The sequence below is a fragment of the Gadus chalcogrammus genome, chromosome 16, assembly GCF_026213295.1.
Source record: "Gadus chalcogrammus isolate NIFS_2021 chromosome 16, NIFS_Gcha_1.0, whole genome shotgun sequence".
In the NCBI taxonomy this organism is placed as follows: domain Eukaryota; kingdom Metazoa; phylum Chordata; class Actinopteri; order Gadiformes; family Gadidae; genus Gadus; species Gadus chalcogrammus.
In genome coordinates this window covers 20,529,979-20,546,380 of record NC_079427.1, presented here as the reverse complement: position 1 = coordinate 20,546,380, position 16,402 = coordinate 20,529,979, and the positions used below count along the sequence as shown (strand labels likewise).

At 45.7% G+C, this 16,402-nt stretch overlaps 1 protein-coding gene across 3 annotated transcripts in view; it reads right to left on the bottom strand.

The window, feature by feature from the left end:
* Positions 1 to 16,402, bottom strand: part of LOC130406305 (cytoplasmic dynein 2 heavy chain 1) — a 136,089-nt gene that overhangs the window by 88,234 nt on the left and 31,453 nt on the right. For all 3 annotated transcript variants that reach the window (XM_056611802.1, XM_056611801.1, XM_056611803.1), the window contains exons 33-50: positions 16,237 to 16,349; positions 16,004 to 16,117; positions 14,433 to 14,583; positions 12,040 to 12,245; positions 10,613 to 10,795; positions 9,308 to 9,490; positions 8,462 to 8,685; positions 8,080 to 8,195; positions 5,874 to 6,073; positions 5,351 to 5,482; positions 4,943 to 5,075; positions 4,432 to 4,639; positions 3,908 to 4,037; positions 3,395 to 3,550; positions 2,786 to 3,045; positions 1,571 to 1,817; positions 840 to 991; positions 175 to 319 (exon numbers count right to left, since the gene is read on the bottom strand). In XM_056611802.1, coding sequence (XP_056467777.1) covers positions 175 to 319; positions 840 to 991; positions 1,571 to 1,817; positions 2,786 to 3,045; positions 3,395 to 3,550; positions 3,908 to 4,037; positions 4,432 to 4,639; positions 4,943 to 5,075; positions 5,351 to 5,482; positions 5,874 to 6,073; positions 8,080 to 8,195; positions 8,462 to 8,685; positions 9,308 to 9,490; positions 10,613 to 10,795; positions 12,040 to 12,245; positions 14,433 to 14,583; positions 16,004 to 16,117; positions 16,237 to 16,349 — 3,053 coding nt within the window. The remainder of the gene's footprint in view (positions 1 to 174; positions 320 to 839; positions 992 to 1,570; positions 1,818 to 2,785; positions 3,046 to 3,394; positions 3,551 to 3,907; positions 4,038 to 4,431; positions 4,640 to 4,942; positions 5,076 to 5,350; positions 5,483 to 5,873; positions 6,074 to 8,079; positions 8,196 to 8,461; positions 8,686 to 9,307; positions 9,491 to 10,612; positions 10,796 to 12,039; positions 12,246 to 14,432; positions 14,584 to 16,003; positions 16,118 to 16,236; positions 16,350 to 16,402) is intronic.

Sequence of the window (16,402 nt, the reverse complement as noted above, 5' to 3'; positions counted from 1 at the left end):
TTGTGGGTGGGGGTGGGGGGGATGGTTCTGCCACAGGCATTACCCCCAAAAGATGGTATCGCCTTATAGACAATAGCAGGCTCCGCTACGCAACAAACCAAAGCGGGGGCGGGGGAGAACGCGCGCTCTCGCTCTGGCGCCCTGTCATTCTGGATCTGGGCGCTGGCCTCCTACCTGTTCGTACACCTGCACCAGAGAGCCGGCCAGCTGGTGGGCTTTGCCGGCGTTGGCCCAGGCCGCCTGGCTGCCCAGGCTGTGCTGCAGCACGGGTTGCAGGTACGCAGAGTAGATGATCTGCAGCTGCTCCCGCTCCGGGTAACTGGTCAGCACAACGACCACGCAAGCCCCAGGATTTAGAAAGAGAAGGGGAAAGGGATTCAGAGGTTGCTTTGTGTGTTATCGTTTATGCATTGTGCGTCATTCCACTTGTATGTTTAGTATGCTACAAAAAATGATGCATAGTGAGTAAGAATGAAAAATAGTAGCAGAGTAGACAGAAGAAGGGAAGATGGGATGAAAGCATTGCGTTTGTGTGGGGGAGGGGTTCCAAACAGTAGAACCACAATGAAAAAGACACAGTTCTCATTGTAGTAATGCAAGTAATGCAAGTCATGTATATAAAAATAAGGTGAGGACAGCATAATAGATACTGATTAAGAGACACACGTATGCCTCACAAAGCACAAAGAAAAGGACAGCATTAAGAGATAATGATAAAGAGACACGCGTATAATTCATACAGCACAAAGAATAGGATAGATACAGTTTAAGAGACACACGAATGCCTCATGCAGGGCATGGAAGGAATTGCAAGCGGGATCCTTCTTGGTTAGACTCACTCTATGGTGCAGATGCGCACTATGGAGGAGAAGCGCGGGGTGAGTGAGTGTCTCCCCACAGCGCCCCCTGTGGACATAGAGGCCACGATCTGTATGTTCTCCAGCCCCACCCACTCCAGGTTGTCGTCATAGAAACCTTGATATGTCAACACCTGAACAAGAGACACAAGAGGCAAATCTCAAAGTAAGTAAGAGGATTTAATACTTGCCCCAACTCTGACCACTTTTATAACAAGACTGAAGACTTATGTTTGCTTTAGCTTTCGGTTAAATCTTAAATACACTGAACTTTCTACAATGCATTTTTTAACTTTGCCTCTGTTTTCTATTAGTAATCCATTCTATTTTATAATTCTATTTTATTGTAGGCCTATGTGAAGCACTTAGTGTATGAAAAGTGTTCCTTGTGTATGAAAAGTGCTCTTTGAATAAAGGTGCCTTGCCTAAGTAAATTGCACATTATGTGAGGTTCTGTGCCACATGTGAACAAACAATGTGAAGTAACCAATGTCAATAAAAAAATTGAATTGAATTAAAAAGGGATTGCTATTTGCGTTTACATTGAAGAGCCCACGGATTGAGTTCATACTGAGGACACATCCGTTAGTGTCACACGGATCTCAATTTTTTTGATGCTTCACCTGCTTCAATTTTGCTTCAAGAGATGCTTCAATTTAACCCATGTTACATTTGAATTTCACACTGCAGCCCATTTCAACCACCCCGCCCACCTGCTGCAGGAAGGCGATGAGGTTGCTGGTGCCCCACTTGTCGGGCTTGGGCAGGTTGATGTCCTTGAGGTAGAGCACCAGGCTCTCACAGTCCTTGGGCCTGTAGGCGCGGCCCGTGTTGGAGCTGAGCAGCAGGCACGTCTGGCTGAGCTTCTGCAGCACGTGGCGCGACGAGGTCTGGGCGCTGCAGTGCACCACCGCCACCTGGGTGGAGCGCAGGGTGGAGAAGGCATGGCGCAGTAGCATGCTGGAGAGAGGGGGCACATGGGGGAGCAATGAAGAGGAGGTGGAGGAGATGGAGGAGGACAGAAAGAGAAACCAGATTGTTACAAGCCCAAACAGGCAGACCTATTAATGAATGGGATAGAACTATCATCACTAGTGTTGTATGGTAGGGTTTTAAGAAAATTGCGCAGGGTTTGAGGACATTCAAAAAGTTCATGTTGTTTCACCAAGTATTATAAAAGGTAACCGGTAACCGAAATAAAACCGAATAACTGAAATGAGACAAAAACCTTAACCTTACCTAACTCCTTAGAAGGGGGGGAAATGTTTCAAGACAAATACATTAACCTTACAGAAAACTGCCATTTGTAAGTGTATAAGCATATCATTGTGTACATGTGTACGTTTTTGGTGTGTCTTCATGTGTGTACGTTAATCGCTGTGTGTGTGTGTGTGTGTGTGTGTGTGTGTGTGTGTGTGCGTGTGCGTGTGTGTGTGTGTGTGGTTCACTATGATTTCTGTGAGGTATTCCAAGGACGATCAACTGAAAACAAAAATATGTTTTTGTGTGAATCACTTTGACCCGTCCACCTCGTCTGAGAGCGTGTGTATGTGTGTGTGCAACAGAATACGCCTAAAGAGGCCATGTCATGAGAGATACAGAGCGGGAGAAAGAGAGCAAACAGACAGCAAGAGATCAATAAGCAGACAAAGTATGTATGTTATAAGTCCTAGCACTTAAAATAATGCTTATAGTGCTCGGTGCTTGTTTCTATGAACATCCTTACTGTACCGACAGCAATATATTGATGTTTCTCCTTCTTCTGACAAATGTACCTAAATGTAAGTCGCTTTGGTAAACAGCGTCTGCCCTTAATGTACACAAAGAGTGTGAAAGAAACCGATAAGAGAGTGAGAGAGAATAGCAGTTGAGTTGGGCGTTGGATGCGTCTCTGTGGCGGTGGTGGTGTTGCTGGGGTGCCCCCTCACCCTTTCCCACAGCCCTCGGGGCCCACCACCATGAAGGGCTGCCTGTGGGGGGGCGTGAGCCACTGGTAGAAGCACTGCAGGCCGCGCTGTGCGTCCGCCGTCCGGATGACCGGCAGTGTGTGCGGCTGGGACAGCTGCTCCAGGCAGAGCCCCTCGGGCCGCTGCAGGGTGTAGGCGGCCAGGCGGCCCGTGTCCGGGTCGTAGTAGGTGTCCAGGGGCTTCTTGTGGTCCGGAGGATCCTCTCGGGCCCAGCCCAGCAGCTGCAGAGCACACGCATCGCCACACACACTCAGTCACATGTGGCGGCAGGATGGAATCCGATGTCAAACTTGACATCTAGAGTCCACTTGCTAAAAGTCCACTTGGCAAGCAACATTTCCGTCATAAGAGGAAAAACATGCAATATTCATATTGTACACAGACTAAAGCAACCTATGGTGATTTTGGATCCATGTTGTTGGTTTGGCATCTCTCGGAAGGATGCCTATGGATTAGCAGTTAACATTGGGGTTCAAACCAGCAGCAGGACGGCCAATACCCAGGCAAAAAGAGCTACCTGCCCTTGGAGCTAGGTTGTTTCTATCCACACAAGGACGTTATGTGCCTCACCTCCTTGGCAAACTCCTTCCGCGTTTTGAGGAGGAGGTTCCCGCCCAGGCCTCTGAGCAGTCCCACGATGAACTGTCCCCTCTCGGCCGCCGCGCTGAGGTGGGAGAGGCCGTTCAACACGGTGCCCACCAGACTGGTCTCCACCACAAACTCATTCTGACCGGGGGGCCGGAGGAAGAGAGGCAGGAGGGGGCACACGGTGGTGAGTGACAGAAGTCAAATGGCCTTGAAAATGTACATTTCAAATTGAAATTTAAAATCATTTCAAATATAAATGTATTTCCAAATGTACGTCTAATTGCAAACTAACATTTAATATCAAACTAACATTATATCAAACTAATGTTATATTTCAAATTAAAATTTAATTTCAAACATCTGATTCATTTTCAAATTCAACATTTTATTGAGAATATAATTTCAGTAAAATAATGTATCAGTATAACAAAATTTGAGGTAAAATTCACTATTCATTATTCCAATTGAACCTTCACTAAGTAAAGTAGTGCTCACCTGTTTGAGCACCCAGTCCAAGGCACGGTGGAAGTAGTCGCTGAGCCAGTTCTCCAGGTTGGCCCGGCACTCCTGGGGCTGTCCGCTCAGCCAGGACTTCACCAGGGCCCCCACATCTGTGTCCTCATCACTAGTGGGGACCAGTCAGAGAGAGGTCAGAGGACGCAGTCGATGGAGGGGAGAGAGATACACACACATATATAGAAACATAAACAGAGATATACACATATACACAAGCTGAAACAAAGATAAACATCCCCCCCCCCCCCCCCTCCTGACACACACACTCAATCACTCACACAGACACATACATCTGTAAACATACACAGACTCCTACAAACACATACACGTGCATCGGAACTATGAAGGCATTATTGTAACACACACACACACACACACACACACACACACACACACACACACACACACACACACACACACACACACACACACACACACACACACACACACACACACACACACACACACACACACACACACACACACACACACACGTTCCTGACCTGAGGAAGATCATGCCCATGCGGGATATTGTCGCCGGGGAGGCGCAGCTGAGGTCATGGGTCTCGAACAGGAAGTTGACGTTGGGTCCAAACTGGATGCGCTCGCCGCTGGGCATGGTCAGCAGCCGGTTGTCGTCCAGCACGGAGTTCAGGCTCTCGATCCACTCAGGGTCTATGTCTCCGTCGCACACGATCCACGAGCTCACCTCTGGGGACCACAGACAAGCAGAGGAACCACTGAACACAACAGTAGAGATCTGTCCCGGGGTCAGATGGATGGATGACTGTGACTGAACAAAACAAATGAACGCATGGATGGAGGAGTAAAAAGATGAAAACATCAATAAAAATGTGTGCATGAGGGGATGAATGAATACATGCATGAATACATAGATGAACGTTTGGACAGATGTATGGAATAAACAAAGTCATTCACACATTCATTGAGACTTTTCTTCCATATTTTGAACCAGGTGTGGTACTTTAAAAGGGGGTTGTGGGGTGGGGTTACCCTGTGGTTCCCGGACCACCTTCCGGGCACTGTGAGTGAGCACCCCGTCGGCCCACTCCCTGGTGTCCATGTCTATGTGTCCTAGCAGATGCTGTCTGGCCATGGCCTTGGGGTTCATGGTGTACTGCTTCACCTGCATGGGGGTTCACCAGAGAGGTTAAAAGTTAATTTATAGAAAAAAACGTTTCTCAAAGAGTCCCTCTGTTCCTCAGTTGGTGCGTGACTGGCATCACAAAATATGCATCTAGAACTCCATGCATTATCTGAGAATTAACACATCAATATCATGTCTAAAGCTTTATATAAATCCCAACAATCACCAGCCCCACCACAACAGATAGATAGCTGAACACAAACAGTGTCCAGCATAGAGCCTGTGAGGGGGAGCCTGTGCCTGGGCCCACGTACCACTTTTCCCGTCTTGCCGAGCGCGGCCCTGAGCATCCTCCAGAGGGTGGACTTGCCCGCTCCGCTGGGCCCCACCACCACCACGCCCATCCGCTGTCTCAGCTGCTCCTGCAGCTCCAGGGCCTTCTTCACCTGCAGGGGGAAAACAGCTCCAACACTCAGGGCCATCTGGGGCTCTACCTCGTAACCCTTCACATATTATGAGCTGGATTTGTTGCAGCATAATAAAAGGCGTGTTATTGGTTGGTGGCTATGTTTGAGGACTATAATCATGTCCTCGTGAAGCTGTCTGTGATATTCATGTACGGGTGGATCCATGTCTGCAAATCCTGCTTTATTAGAAGAAGGGACGTGCTAATGTTCATGCCACGCCTGCACACACGCACGCAGGCACACACTCAGGCACGCACGCAGGCAGCACGCATGCCGGTACCCAGGCACGTAGGCAAGCGCGCACGCACACACACACACACACACACACACACACACACACACACACACACACACGCACACGCACACGCACCTGGCTGGGGATGAGCTCCAGTCGGGCCTCGCTGTAGGCTTGCTCCAGTGCGCGTGTGAGGATCTGGTCCTCCACGTCCGTGAAGCTCACCCCGGGGAAGACGTCCTTGACCAGCGCGTCAAAGCGGAAGCTGTCGGCAAACGTCAGCTTGGACATGGTGTTGAGCCTCAGAGCCTGCACCACCAGACCGCTTTCCTGGACTAGAGAGGGAGAGAGAGAGGGTGAGTGAGTGGGTGAGGGCAGAGATCAGGGCTATATAGGTAGGTAAGATGTTTATGGTTAGTGCCCAAGACGCATTCACTTCCGTGAAGATGCAAAAAATAAAAATATCTAAATGGAAATTCGATATAATTTATGCATTCTTCAGAATCACAGTTTAAGTTTCATATCGGCTACGTTTACGTTGACACTTGGGCGTTTTTTTCCACCCTATTGGGCTACATTTTGAAGACGTTCAGGCAGTGTTGCCAGATTGGGCGTTTTTTCCCACCCTATTGGGCTACTTTTAATCATGCACCGGCAACTCTATTCTTTTAAAGAGAATACCATAACAACCATTACTACTACTACCATTAGCAGAGACGTGCGATGAGGTCCGTGGCTGGTGAGGCACTGACTTTTTCAGTCAGATTTAGAAATATATGAACCCAATTGTTATATAGTAGAAAAGGCGATTTCTCGTAGCACAGCCAGACAGCCAGTCTTTTCGGCGGTACCACTCTGTTTGAAAAGACCGCGTTACTTTCTGTCCCGTTGTTTGAAGCAACCCGTTAAGCTCCGGCATTGGTCTTCCTCCATCATTTATTACCTCTTTTTTGATTGAAAGTCCAGTTTTGAGAAAGCTTGGCTATTGAATCGTTATCTTCCATGTTTGCAGTCAGAAATGTTATTTTTTTAAATAAACGAACTGATGTAGTGCACTTGACTGCTTAAAATAAGTTAACGGAAGCATCCTGAAGGGCTCCCTTCTACGCCCCCTTCAGTGAGGCAGAGGAATGAAATGATGAGGCAGCCAGTGCGGCTGCATCATTTCCTGCTTTTTCAATGCGGTTTTATGTCAGATCAGCATATTTAGTCCTGCTGCAAGGCTAAATATGTTATACACATACATCAAATACATTAAGTAGTTTAAGTAAAGTGCGATCATTCAATAAAAGTGTCTACAAACATTACATTGGTGACAACGGTGAAATAACAAACTGGGTTGAGCGCATGCGCTCTGAGGGATTTCTGCATTCTCGGTGAGGCAGCAATGCTCGCTGCCTCAAAAATACATGGTGACTTGTTCAGAACTTGAAAAGGTTTGTGACGGGGACTTGGACTCGACTGCTAAACTTGGGACATACTTGGGACTTGCCAAACAGTGACTTTGTCCCATCTCTGATTCAAACCAAAATCCCCCAAATTATAGCTCCCTTTCTGGGTTGAGAACCCCAACCTTCCTTAAAGGAAGTCACCAATAAATTCAACATATGTTGAATGATATCTAAAGAAAAGGTTAACTACAAAACACATTTGGCACGAAAATTAAACAAATTAAATTAAACAGCACAGGTTTAAGCTTCTGAAATTGTATTCAATATAAAGCTGTGTAATACAAGAGGCCTATTCACCAGGAGCTATGCGGTGAAAGTGAACTTGTGCGATCGTTACGGCCAGGCTCCAGGTGTTGACTGCTGTTATAAATGTGCTAATTACCAAAAGCTTGTCATGATTTAATGGGCGTTCAATACTCTGTGCTCCTCTCCAAAGATGGCACAAAGGGCCAGAGGCACAATTTTATCATTTATTTTAAGAACTGAGACAATGACACACAGCACGACAGACAGACACACAGCACGACAGACAGACACACAGACACACAGACAGACAGACAGACAGACAGAGAGAGTGCTGGTGTGAGTAAAAGCAACAGGGAAAATATGGGTAATGTGTCTCTTATTCGAGAGAAGTGATTTCTTAAGTTTCGATTGTTCAGCGATAGCTTTCTGTTTTCTTTCTCTGTAAAGTTTCGGTTTGAGTACAAAGGTTTTGATGAACCACAGTTTCTCAGTTATTTTATTGAAACTTGCTTAACGGGGAACCGTGCTCGGAATGCATTTATTGAAACTCGTAGGTGGAAATTCCCATGCTAAAAGGTCTCTGACCACAATCTTCAGCATTGTACATTTCTACCACCAGTACACTAAAGCATTGTGGTTCTTACGCTGGTCCTTGTCCTGGCTCTTCCTCTGTTGCTGGAGCAGGCTGCCACAGCCCTTGAGCACCGTTTTCAAGGCACGCAAACCCCAGTCGTAGTGCTGCTGCGGAGTCAACAGCTCCCTGGAGAGAGACACCCACAACCACAAAAATACACAAAGCAACTCATAAGGTGATTATAATGGTCCCGCTTAAGGTTGGGGGATGCGGTTGAAAAGGTTTGTAGAGAAGGTGTGGAATCGCAATGTGATGGACATTACATGTTTGACTCTTTTAAAACCACTGTGTGTTTATTTCGCAGGCAAAAAAGAGAAAAAGGTCAAATAAAATACAAATCTAATACGAATAATGCACACATTGCAGACATTCCTTTCCCCAACGTGTCCTACCTAGCGAGGTTGAAGATAGCGACCAGCTTGCGCCCCAGCATCTCTCCGTCCCGGAAGCCCTCCGAGTAGAGGATGACCTCGGCGATGAGCTCGTTGTCGGGTCGGGTCATGGCCACGGGCCGGAACAGTTGCTTCAGGTTGTCTGGAAGCTTCTGCCTCCCACCGTAGCCCTTCCCCGCTGGGTTCAGGGTGATGAACACCCCGGAGTTAGGGTCCAGCTCCACCTGACGCGAGAAACACACATACGTGAAATGTGAAGCGTTGGAAGAGTAGTGTCTAGTGGTGGTGTTGGATGGTTCCAAGCCGAACGGCGCTGGGTTGGGATCCATGCCCAAAGCCGAGCTAAAAATCCTTCAGCAAGATGCCTAGCCCATCTAATAACCTTCATCTGATTCACTGTGGGTTGCTTTGATAAAGCTTATGGGTTAATTATATTAATTCATGGTAGAGGAAGCACAAATGCTCCACTGAGGTGAATTGTGTGTGCATGCATGTGTGCGTGCGCCATAATTTGTATCCGCCTAATTTCAAGCGATAGTAATTAGCCGACAATTATTTTGTTATATAAATCACAGACTATTGGATCAGTTCATAAGGTAAATGAGCAAACCAGGAGACAGCCGATTACCTGGTAGAGCAACAAAGATGATCATTTATGTACCGCTAATCAAGCATAATCATGCATGTTAAGATATTGCTAATGACAAGTCATGAATTAAAGCCACATTTTCCACACGGGTAAACCAAAGAAAATATGACGATGACTTATTGGCTCTTTGGCCTAACGTAAGCATGTTAGAGCAGTCCAGAACAGTGTGAGTGTGTACAGAATATACCCAGACAGACCTCTTTGCCCAGCAGCTCGCAGGTGTTCTTCTGGTGTTTGAGGCAGTCCTGGATGGCCTGGATCTGCATGGACACGGCCGAGAGCACCGCCTCCTCCAGGCGGTTGAACTCATCAAAGCAGCCCCAAGCTCCACACTTCACCAGGCCCACGAAGATGCGACCCATGGACTTCACGTCAATGCCCTGGTGGACAGACAGACGCACAGCACCATCATTGATTCAGGCTTTTTATTTATTTAACCCTTATTTGACTTAGACGTCCCTTGAGATTTTCATCTATTTTTTCGAGGGAGACTCAACCAGGCAAGATATTACCCGAGTACAAAATTATAGAATAGAGCTTGTCAAAACAGAAAAGGTGCAATCAAAGAGGATGGAGCTCGAACAAAGGCTGCTTTCCGATTTTGGGGATGGAATTAGTTTGCAGGCACTGATTTAAAATCGGAGCAAAGGGATAAGTTATACGAGCTGCAAGCCTTAAAAGATAAGAATCCTGGATGTCAGGTCCAGACAACTTTTTCAGATCGATAGCTTTTAAAGCTTTAAAGATCTCCACACTAGAAATAGGTTAAAACAAAAGGATCCCTAGAGCTCAGAGACCATGATGAAATTGTGCAAACTAGCATTGTTCAAAAATGCTAGCAACATTACTTTAACATGTGTAAAATAATTGGCTAATTCTAGCTCACTGGTGCAATTGAAAATTTAAGAACATCGTATCAATTGCCTCTTAAACCATGGTGCGTTGACTTTGTTTTCATTCGCAATGAATCATGTTGAAATGAATTTAATCCTTATGATGATGAGTTCTAGGATTTCCTGTGTCATACATGACTCTCTCACTAGCTGCGTTTCCATCTAAAAGGTGATGCGAATCTTTAGAAAGTTCGCAAAAAAGTAATTCGAATTAGGTGCGTTTCCATCAAGTGGTTGGAGCGGGAATAGGGTGATGACGTTACACGTTGATGTCGGCAGGGTTGCTATGGCCGGTCGTTATGCGGAAATCTGAAAGACCTGTGTGTTCAAAGTTCGCTACGTCACAGCTGTTTCGAAAAGTGTGTTTCCATCTCCCATTTTGCGAATTTACTCTCTTTCGCATTTCTCAAAAACCACCTCAAGCGAGCGGATAAACCTTTTTGCGAATTAGAGGATTTTTATGCAAGTGTCACCGTTTACCGATTCGATCCTTCAAAGTTCGCATAAAATCAGGGGGATGGAAACGCACCTACTGTTGCTTTCTAGTGGCCGACAAAAAAAGGAATTACCCAGATAAAAAGGAATTACCCCGGTTTACGTTATCAATACCTCGTCGCAGTTAAACACCAGCACCTGCCGTCCAAACAGCCCCCCCAGGGCTTTGACCGACTCAGTCTTCCCCGTGCCGGCCGGCCCGTAGGGGTTACCCCCCAGACCCATCTCCATGGCCTGGGTCAGCGTCAGGTAGCACTTGTCAGTCAGCGGGGTGTGCACCAGCTTGGCAGCATTCCCCTTGGGAAGCAGAGACACAGGAGAAGGTCGACATCACTTCACATCATCACCAAACATGACTGTTTACCCAAATGTATTTATGTACAGTATGTACAGTAAATATGCACACACACACAACAATTATTCACCGAAGGCAAAGTGAATAGTCCCTAATAGTCCCTAATCGTGTATTGTATATTAATTAGTGCTGTCAAGCGATTAAAATATTTAAAGGCCATGTTGCAGGGTTTATTTTCCAATTAATATGTGCAATTTGCTTGTTGGTAATAAAGATTTAAACTGCTATTTATTGTATTTAATGTTGTTAGATATCACAAAACGGAATGTAACACGAAAAAGTAGGTAATATTTTAGCAGTTTGCTATTGATTCTCATTTCCCCAAGAATGCATTGCATGACGTCACGTTGGGGAGACACATTGAGACCCTTGAGAGTAGAGAAGAGAGTGTTCAGCAGATTATACAGATACATAGATAAACACATAGATATTATATATAGTTAGTATATGCTACTCGTGAGTCGTGAACCACATAAAATGGCGCAATTTGATTGTTCGCTATCTCGGGCACGCGCACGCACGCTCGGTGGCAGAGTGTCAATCGGGAAGAGTCGGGAGAACTCCCGGTGGGCCCTTAACGTTTCGGGGCTGTCGGGCTGATTACTGCGCGATAACAATATTGCGTTTATAAAAGTTCCTTGCAGCGCCGTCCGGCAGCCTGAGCTGTGCGCCCGCAACCTCTCACTCACTCAACAAAACAGCTGCAACAACTGTCAACGTCGCAAACAAGTCAATTTTGTCTAGAGGTAACTGAGCGGCCCCTTCCAAAGTGGTAAAGTCCAGGTGGGCCTTGAACTGCAATTGGTCAGAAAGACGTAAAAAGCTAATGACAACATTGAACTTTCGTGCAGGCTCGAACAGAGTGACACACAAACACTCACACACTTTTAAGGAGTTTTTCACCCGCTCCGTATCCGTGCTTGCCCCAACAAGTTTGTGCGGCGTGCTTGTTTTTTTGTTTCCGGTGTAGCTAGATCCGGTATGGTGTTATAGTTTTTGCTTGTGAAGTTGTTGCTAGACAGCAGGTTAAAAAACTACAACGTTTGCCAAGCCAAAAGACCATTAATCGCACGATAAAAAATTAATGCCGAATGGTGTATTATTTACTGCCGAAGTCAACCACATGTTTAACTATCATTCATTATAAGAATGTGGGTGGTGTTATAGGAATGGACTGCTCACTCACCTGATACTCATAGGTGTATTGGAAGTGGGCGTGGACCATGTGAATGCGGCAGCACTGGTCAGATCCCATGGAGAAGCGAAGCTGCTTCCTCCATGACCAGTCGTCAGGGCTGCAGACCCCAGCCTGGTTCAGCTGCCTCACCACGCTGATGTTGTGGATGATGTCCAGAATCAGGGCCTTGAGCTTCAGCTGGAGGACACTTGTCTCTGCATGCACACGCACGCGCACGCGCACGCACACACACACACACACACACACACACACACACACACACACACACACACACACACACACACACACACACTTCTTTTTAGGACATGTTGGCCAGCGAAATATTTGATTTAATATTAGAGCATGATCATGGTACAGGCAGCAAAGTTACCAATGATACATTCAGTCAGACAATGGGTGAACAAGATTCTTATAGGGTAACGTTTGCATTGTGGGTAGGGAATACACAGGTAACAAAGGTAAGTGGGAGTGACTATCGTGGAGAGTTTAGGATTGGCGGGAGAGGCCAAAAGTTAACTGCAATAAACTATAGGGGATGTGGACATGTCTGCAAGTCTGCAAGCAAAGCTGCTAGACAGTTAAAGGAATCTACACAACAATGAAGTTAGTCGATTTGCCTGGCCTTAGTGGCTCCAGAGGGAATGCAATTGTGAACTTAACCTCTCTCAGTAAGAGAGAGGAAGAGATGTTTCTTAAGATAACGGGAGAATGTATACAATTCATTTTAATGTGATTAGTAATTATGTATATAAGATTGATATAATTTGTATATAATTGTGTATTATAGTTATGATTGATATTTCCAGGACACAGACACACACACACGCACACACACACACACACACACACACGTATAGCTTTTAATGATTGTGTTAAGCTTTTAATGATTGTCCTTTTAATGTTTTTACATGTGATTTATTTTCTTTGTATATCTGACTTCGAATGGCCTAGGGATGTTGACCGTTGACCGTTTGACCGATGGTTGACCGTAAATACGTTAACGGATCAATCTTGTCGCTTGTCGGTTAAAAATAATGTTGGGGTCAGTGTGGACTGTGGAGTGTGCGTTGGTTTCACTTCATACAAAAAGATGATCACATGAGGTGACTCATTGGAAGTTTGACGGTTTCCTGTAAGCATGCCGCGTGTTTCAATTTTAACACGGGACGTGCCGCGGTTAGAGCCACTGCCTCTCACTCGGACAGTGTGTGTGTGTGTGTGTCGGAAGCAGAACAGGAGAGAGATAAGCAAACTGCACACCAAATATATTAAGGCCTGTTTTATGTACCAGTTGATCTTCCTTGTAATACCACTCAGAAAATCAAAGTGAATCACACACACACACACACACACACGGCTCGATTTGTTACAATGCATTCCTTATGAATTATAGAATAATTATAATTGACCTGTCAGTGATGGCTAATAAATTCTCTCTTAAAACTTTACAATGAAGCCTATGAAAACGACGTGTTCTTGTGTCACTTGTGGTCACAAATCGCCAATCACATAGAGTAGAGATCTCAACTGTGTGCTTTGTTGTAATTCATTTTATATATAATTAAATAATGAACTAAGTGAATGTCATTGTTGCGACAATTATAAAACAAAAAAAACGACATGTGTGACATAATAATTTGTTCTTTCATGTAATTTTTTAATAAAAGAGGGTAATGTCATTGATGCGAAAGGCTACAATGTATAACGAAGAACATTAAGTGTGCATGTGTTAAATAAATAGCATGAGTTTCCTGCAAAGGAAGTCGCACTCTGGCACCGCAGCCGCTCCAGACTCTGTGATTTGCAAGTTGTCTGCGGGTTAAACGTTTTTGCTGGCTGGAGGTTTTGGTTTGGTCGCCATGGGGACACATGCACAAACAAGTTCCTTTGTTTGGGCAAAAAGGTGAGTCAACTCTGAACAGAACCAACCCATGGCTCAACCCATGCACAAGCCACTTTTGGGGTGCAACATGGGGTGCAACAGTGAGAGCGCCAGGAGCTTGTAGTTTGTGAGTGAAATAACAACATTTGTGACATTTTTGGCACATTTAAGGAGTTGTGGTTATTGACTTGCGTTTGTGCTAGAAGAATATCTTTATTCTTATCATATAAGACATCAATTTGTGAGAGAATATTCCAAAAGCATTTTTCTGTGTAACCTCAAATTGAATGATACGTGTGACTTTCTAATTCAATTTCTATCTTTTTATTCTACAACTACATTCTCGTTTGCCTTGGTGTGCTATCCACCACATTTGAGGAAGTTTGTAGTAGACAGAAAGCTTCCGTTATGCGGAACGTAGAGTGAATCAGATAAAGCGGAAAAGGCCGAACACCTGCTGAGACAGCGCAAACACGTACACAACAAACAACGAAAGCACCTGTGCTGCTGGGGTCCTGGGAGCTGGTGTCCACCCTGGTATAATGCTCCAGCTTGGCAGAGAGCTCCAGCTCCAGTCTCTGTAGGCTCTGCTCCCTCAGCGCCTGCTCCACGTCCTCAGTGAACTGGATCTGCTCGGCAAGGCCCAGGATCTGCACACAATACGGCCGTTAAACGGCGAGTAAGTCTGTGACACGTCCATGATCAGCTGCTGTTTATAAGGAAGGAGGAGGGGAACAGATCAATTATGCACGCTTGGACTTCAACTCGTACTATTTAGTACTGTTCCGTCATTTTGTCTTTTGTCCAAAGCCATATGTTTAGATGTATGGCCTTAAAGGGGTAGTTCGGAATTTTGGACATAGGGCCTGATTCCGAAGTGAGCATTGGTATTCTATATCACTGGAGACAGTTTTCAACACATTTCATTCAGTCCTTCTAGTTGCAGAGTTCGCTCGTGCTAGGCTAGCGCAAGTCAACGGGCAATGCTAGCCTGCTATTAAAAACAGTCTTACCCACTCCACAGTACACCCGAGGTAAATCAATTATAACGACAGACTATACATCTAAATGTCTGTTTATAGAATAATGTTAGAAATAAAACCAACCTTGCATTGCATTGCATTTTGAGGGAATCGCGGGGTCTCAGCAGCAGTGTTTATATTCCTGTACGTAGGCTACGGCAGCGGCGGACTGATACCTAGGTTACCTGCCGCTGTCTTTGCTACAAACACACAGAGTACAGGAATTCTACAAGCGTATTAAATTAACAAGATATGGCCACGTTTGGAGGAGTTAGCGATGCATCTGCTTTTGAAGACGATTATGAGGAATTTGTTGTATCCAACGAACCGTACATGTACGAGCCGGTGTTTTGATGTCAAAGCCAGCAGCAACAAGCCACAGTTGAGTCCTTTCTGGATCTCGCACTGGAAATTGGTGGAAACTTTGTGGTGCCCATCTGTACCGTTTATTTCTACAATTTCTAAAAGCACACTGAACCATCATGTTGCCTAGTCGTTCAATTGCGCTTCTGTCCCCCCCCCTCTGTTTACGTTCTTCTGTCGTGATTCGGTTACAAACCTAACCAGCGCATAGTAGAATTCCGCTTCTGCTGAGAAAGTAGTCCCTCGATGATTCATGCGATGCATGGTTAGTTTTATTTCTAACATTATTCTATCAACACAGACATTTAAATCTATAGTCTGGCGTTATAATTGATTTACCTCGGGTGTACTGTGGAGTGGGTAAGACTGTTTTTAATAAGAGGCTAGCATTGCCCGTTGACTTGCGCTAGCCTAGCACGAGCAAACTCTGCAACTAGAAGGACTGAATGAAATGTGTTGAAATCTGTCTCCAGTGATATAGAATACCAATGCTCACTTCGGAATCAGGCCCTATGTCCAAAATTCCGAACTACCCCTTTAATGAACAGGGTAGGGTTATGAATCTTGCCCAAGGATGCTTCCATGACACAGAGTTTTGCTGGCGTTTGATTGTAATCAGACTGGTTCAGCCAGACGCAGGAGGTCTCGAAAGACGTGGGGGTCCCTGCGGGTTACCATGGCCTACCTGTGAGGGGTAGCGCGCCGGGTTGACATCCCCCTTCCTCCCTGCTGCGACACACTCAAGAAGCATCTGCTTCAGGGTCTCCTTCATTTCTGCAGACAGCTCACTCAGCCAAACCTTCGCACACACACACACACAGTACATACTATAAGCACTAATACAACAAAAAGATGCTTGACTTCCCAAACAATCCATGCCACTACACTACACACAACACATGGTATTGTGAAGATTACCTCCACATTGTTGGAGATGCGCACAAGATTTCTCAAGGGGACCACCTCCCCCTCCAGGGAACACATGGCCACAATGTGCTGGCACTGCCCATCGAACTGCACGCTGTGGATGCCTGGCCAGGAGAATACCCACATGGAAGGTTACAACAGTATCACTGTGAACATT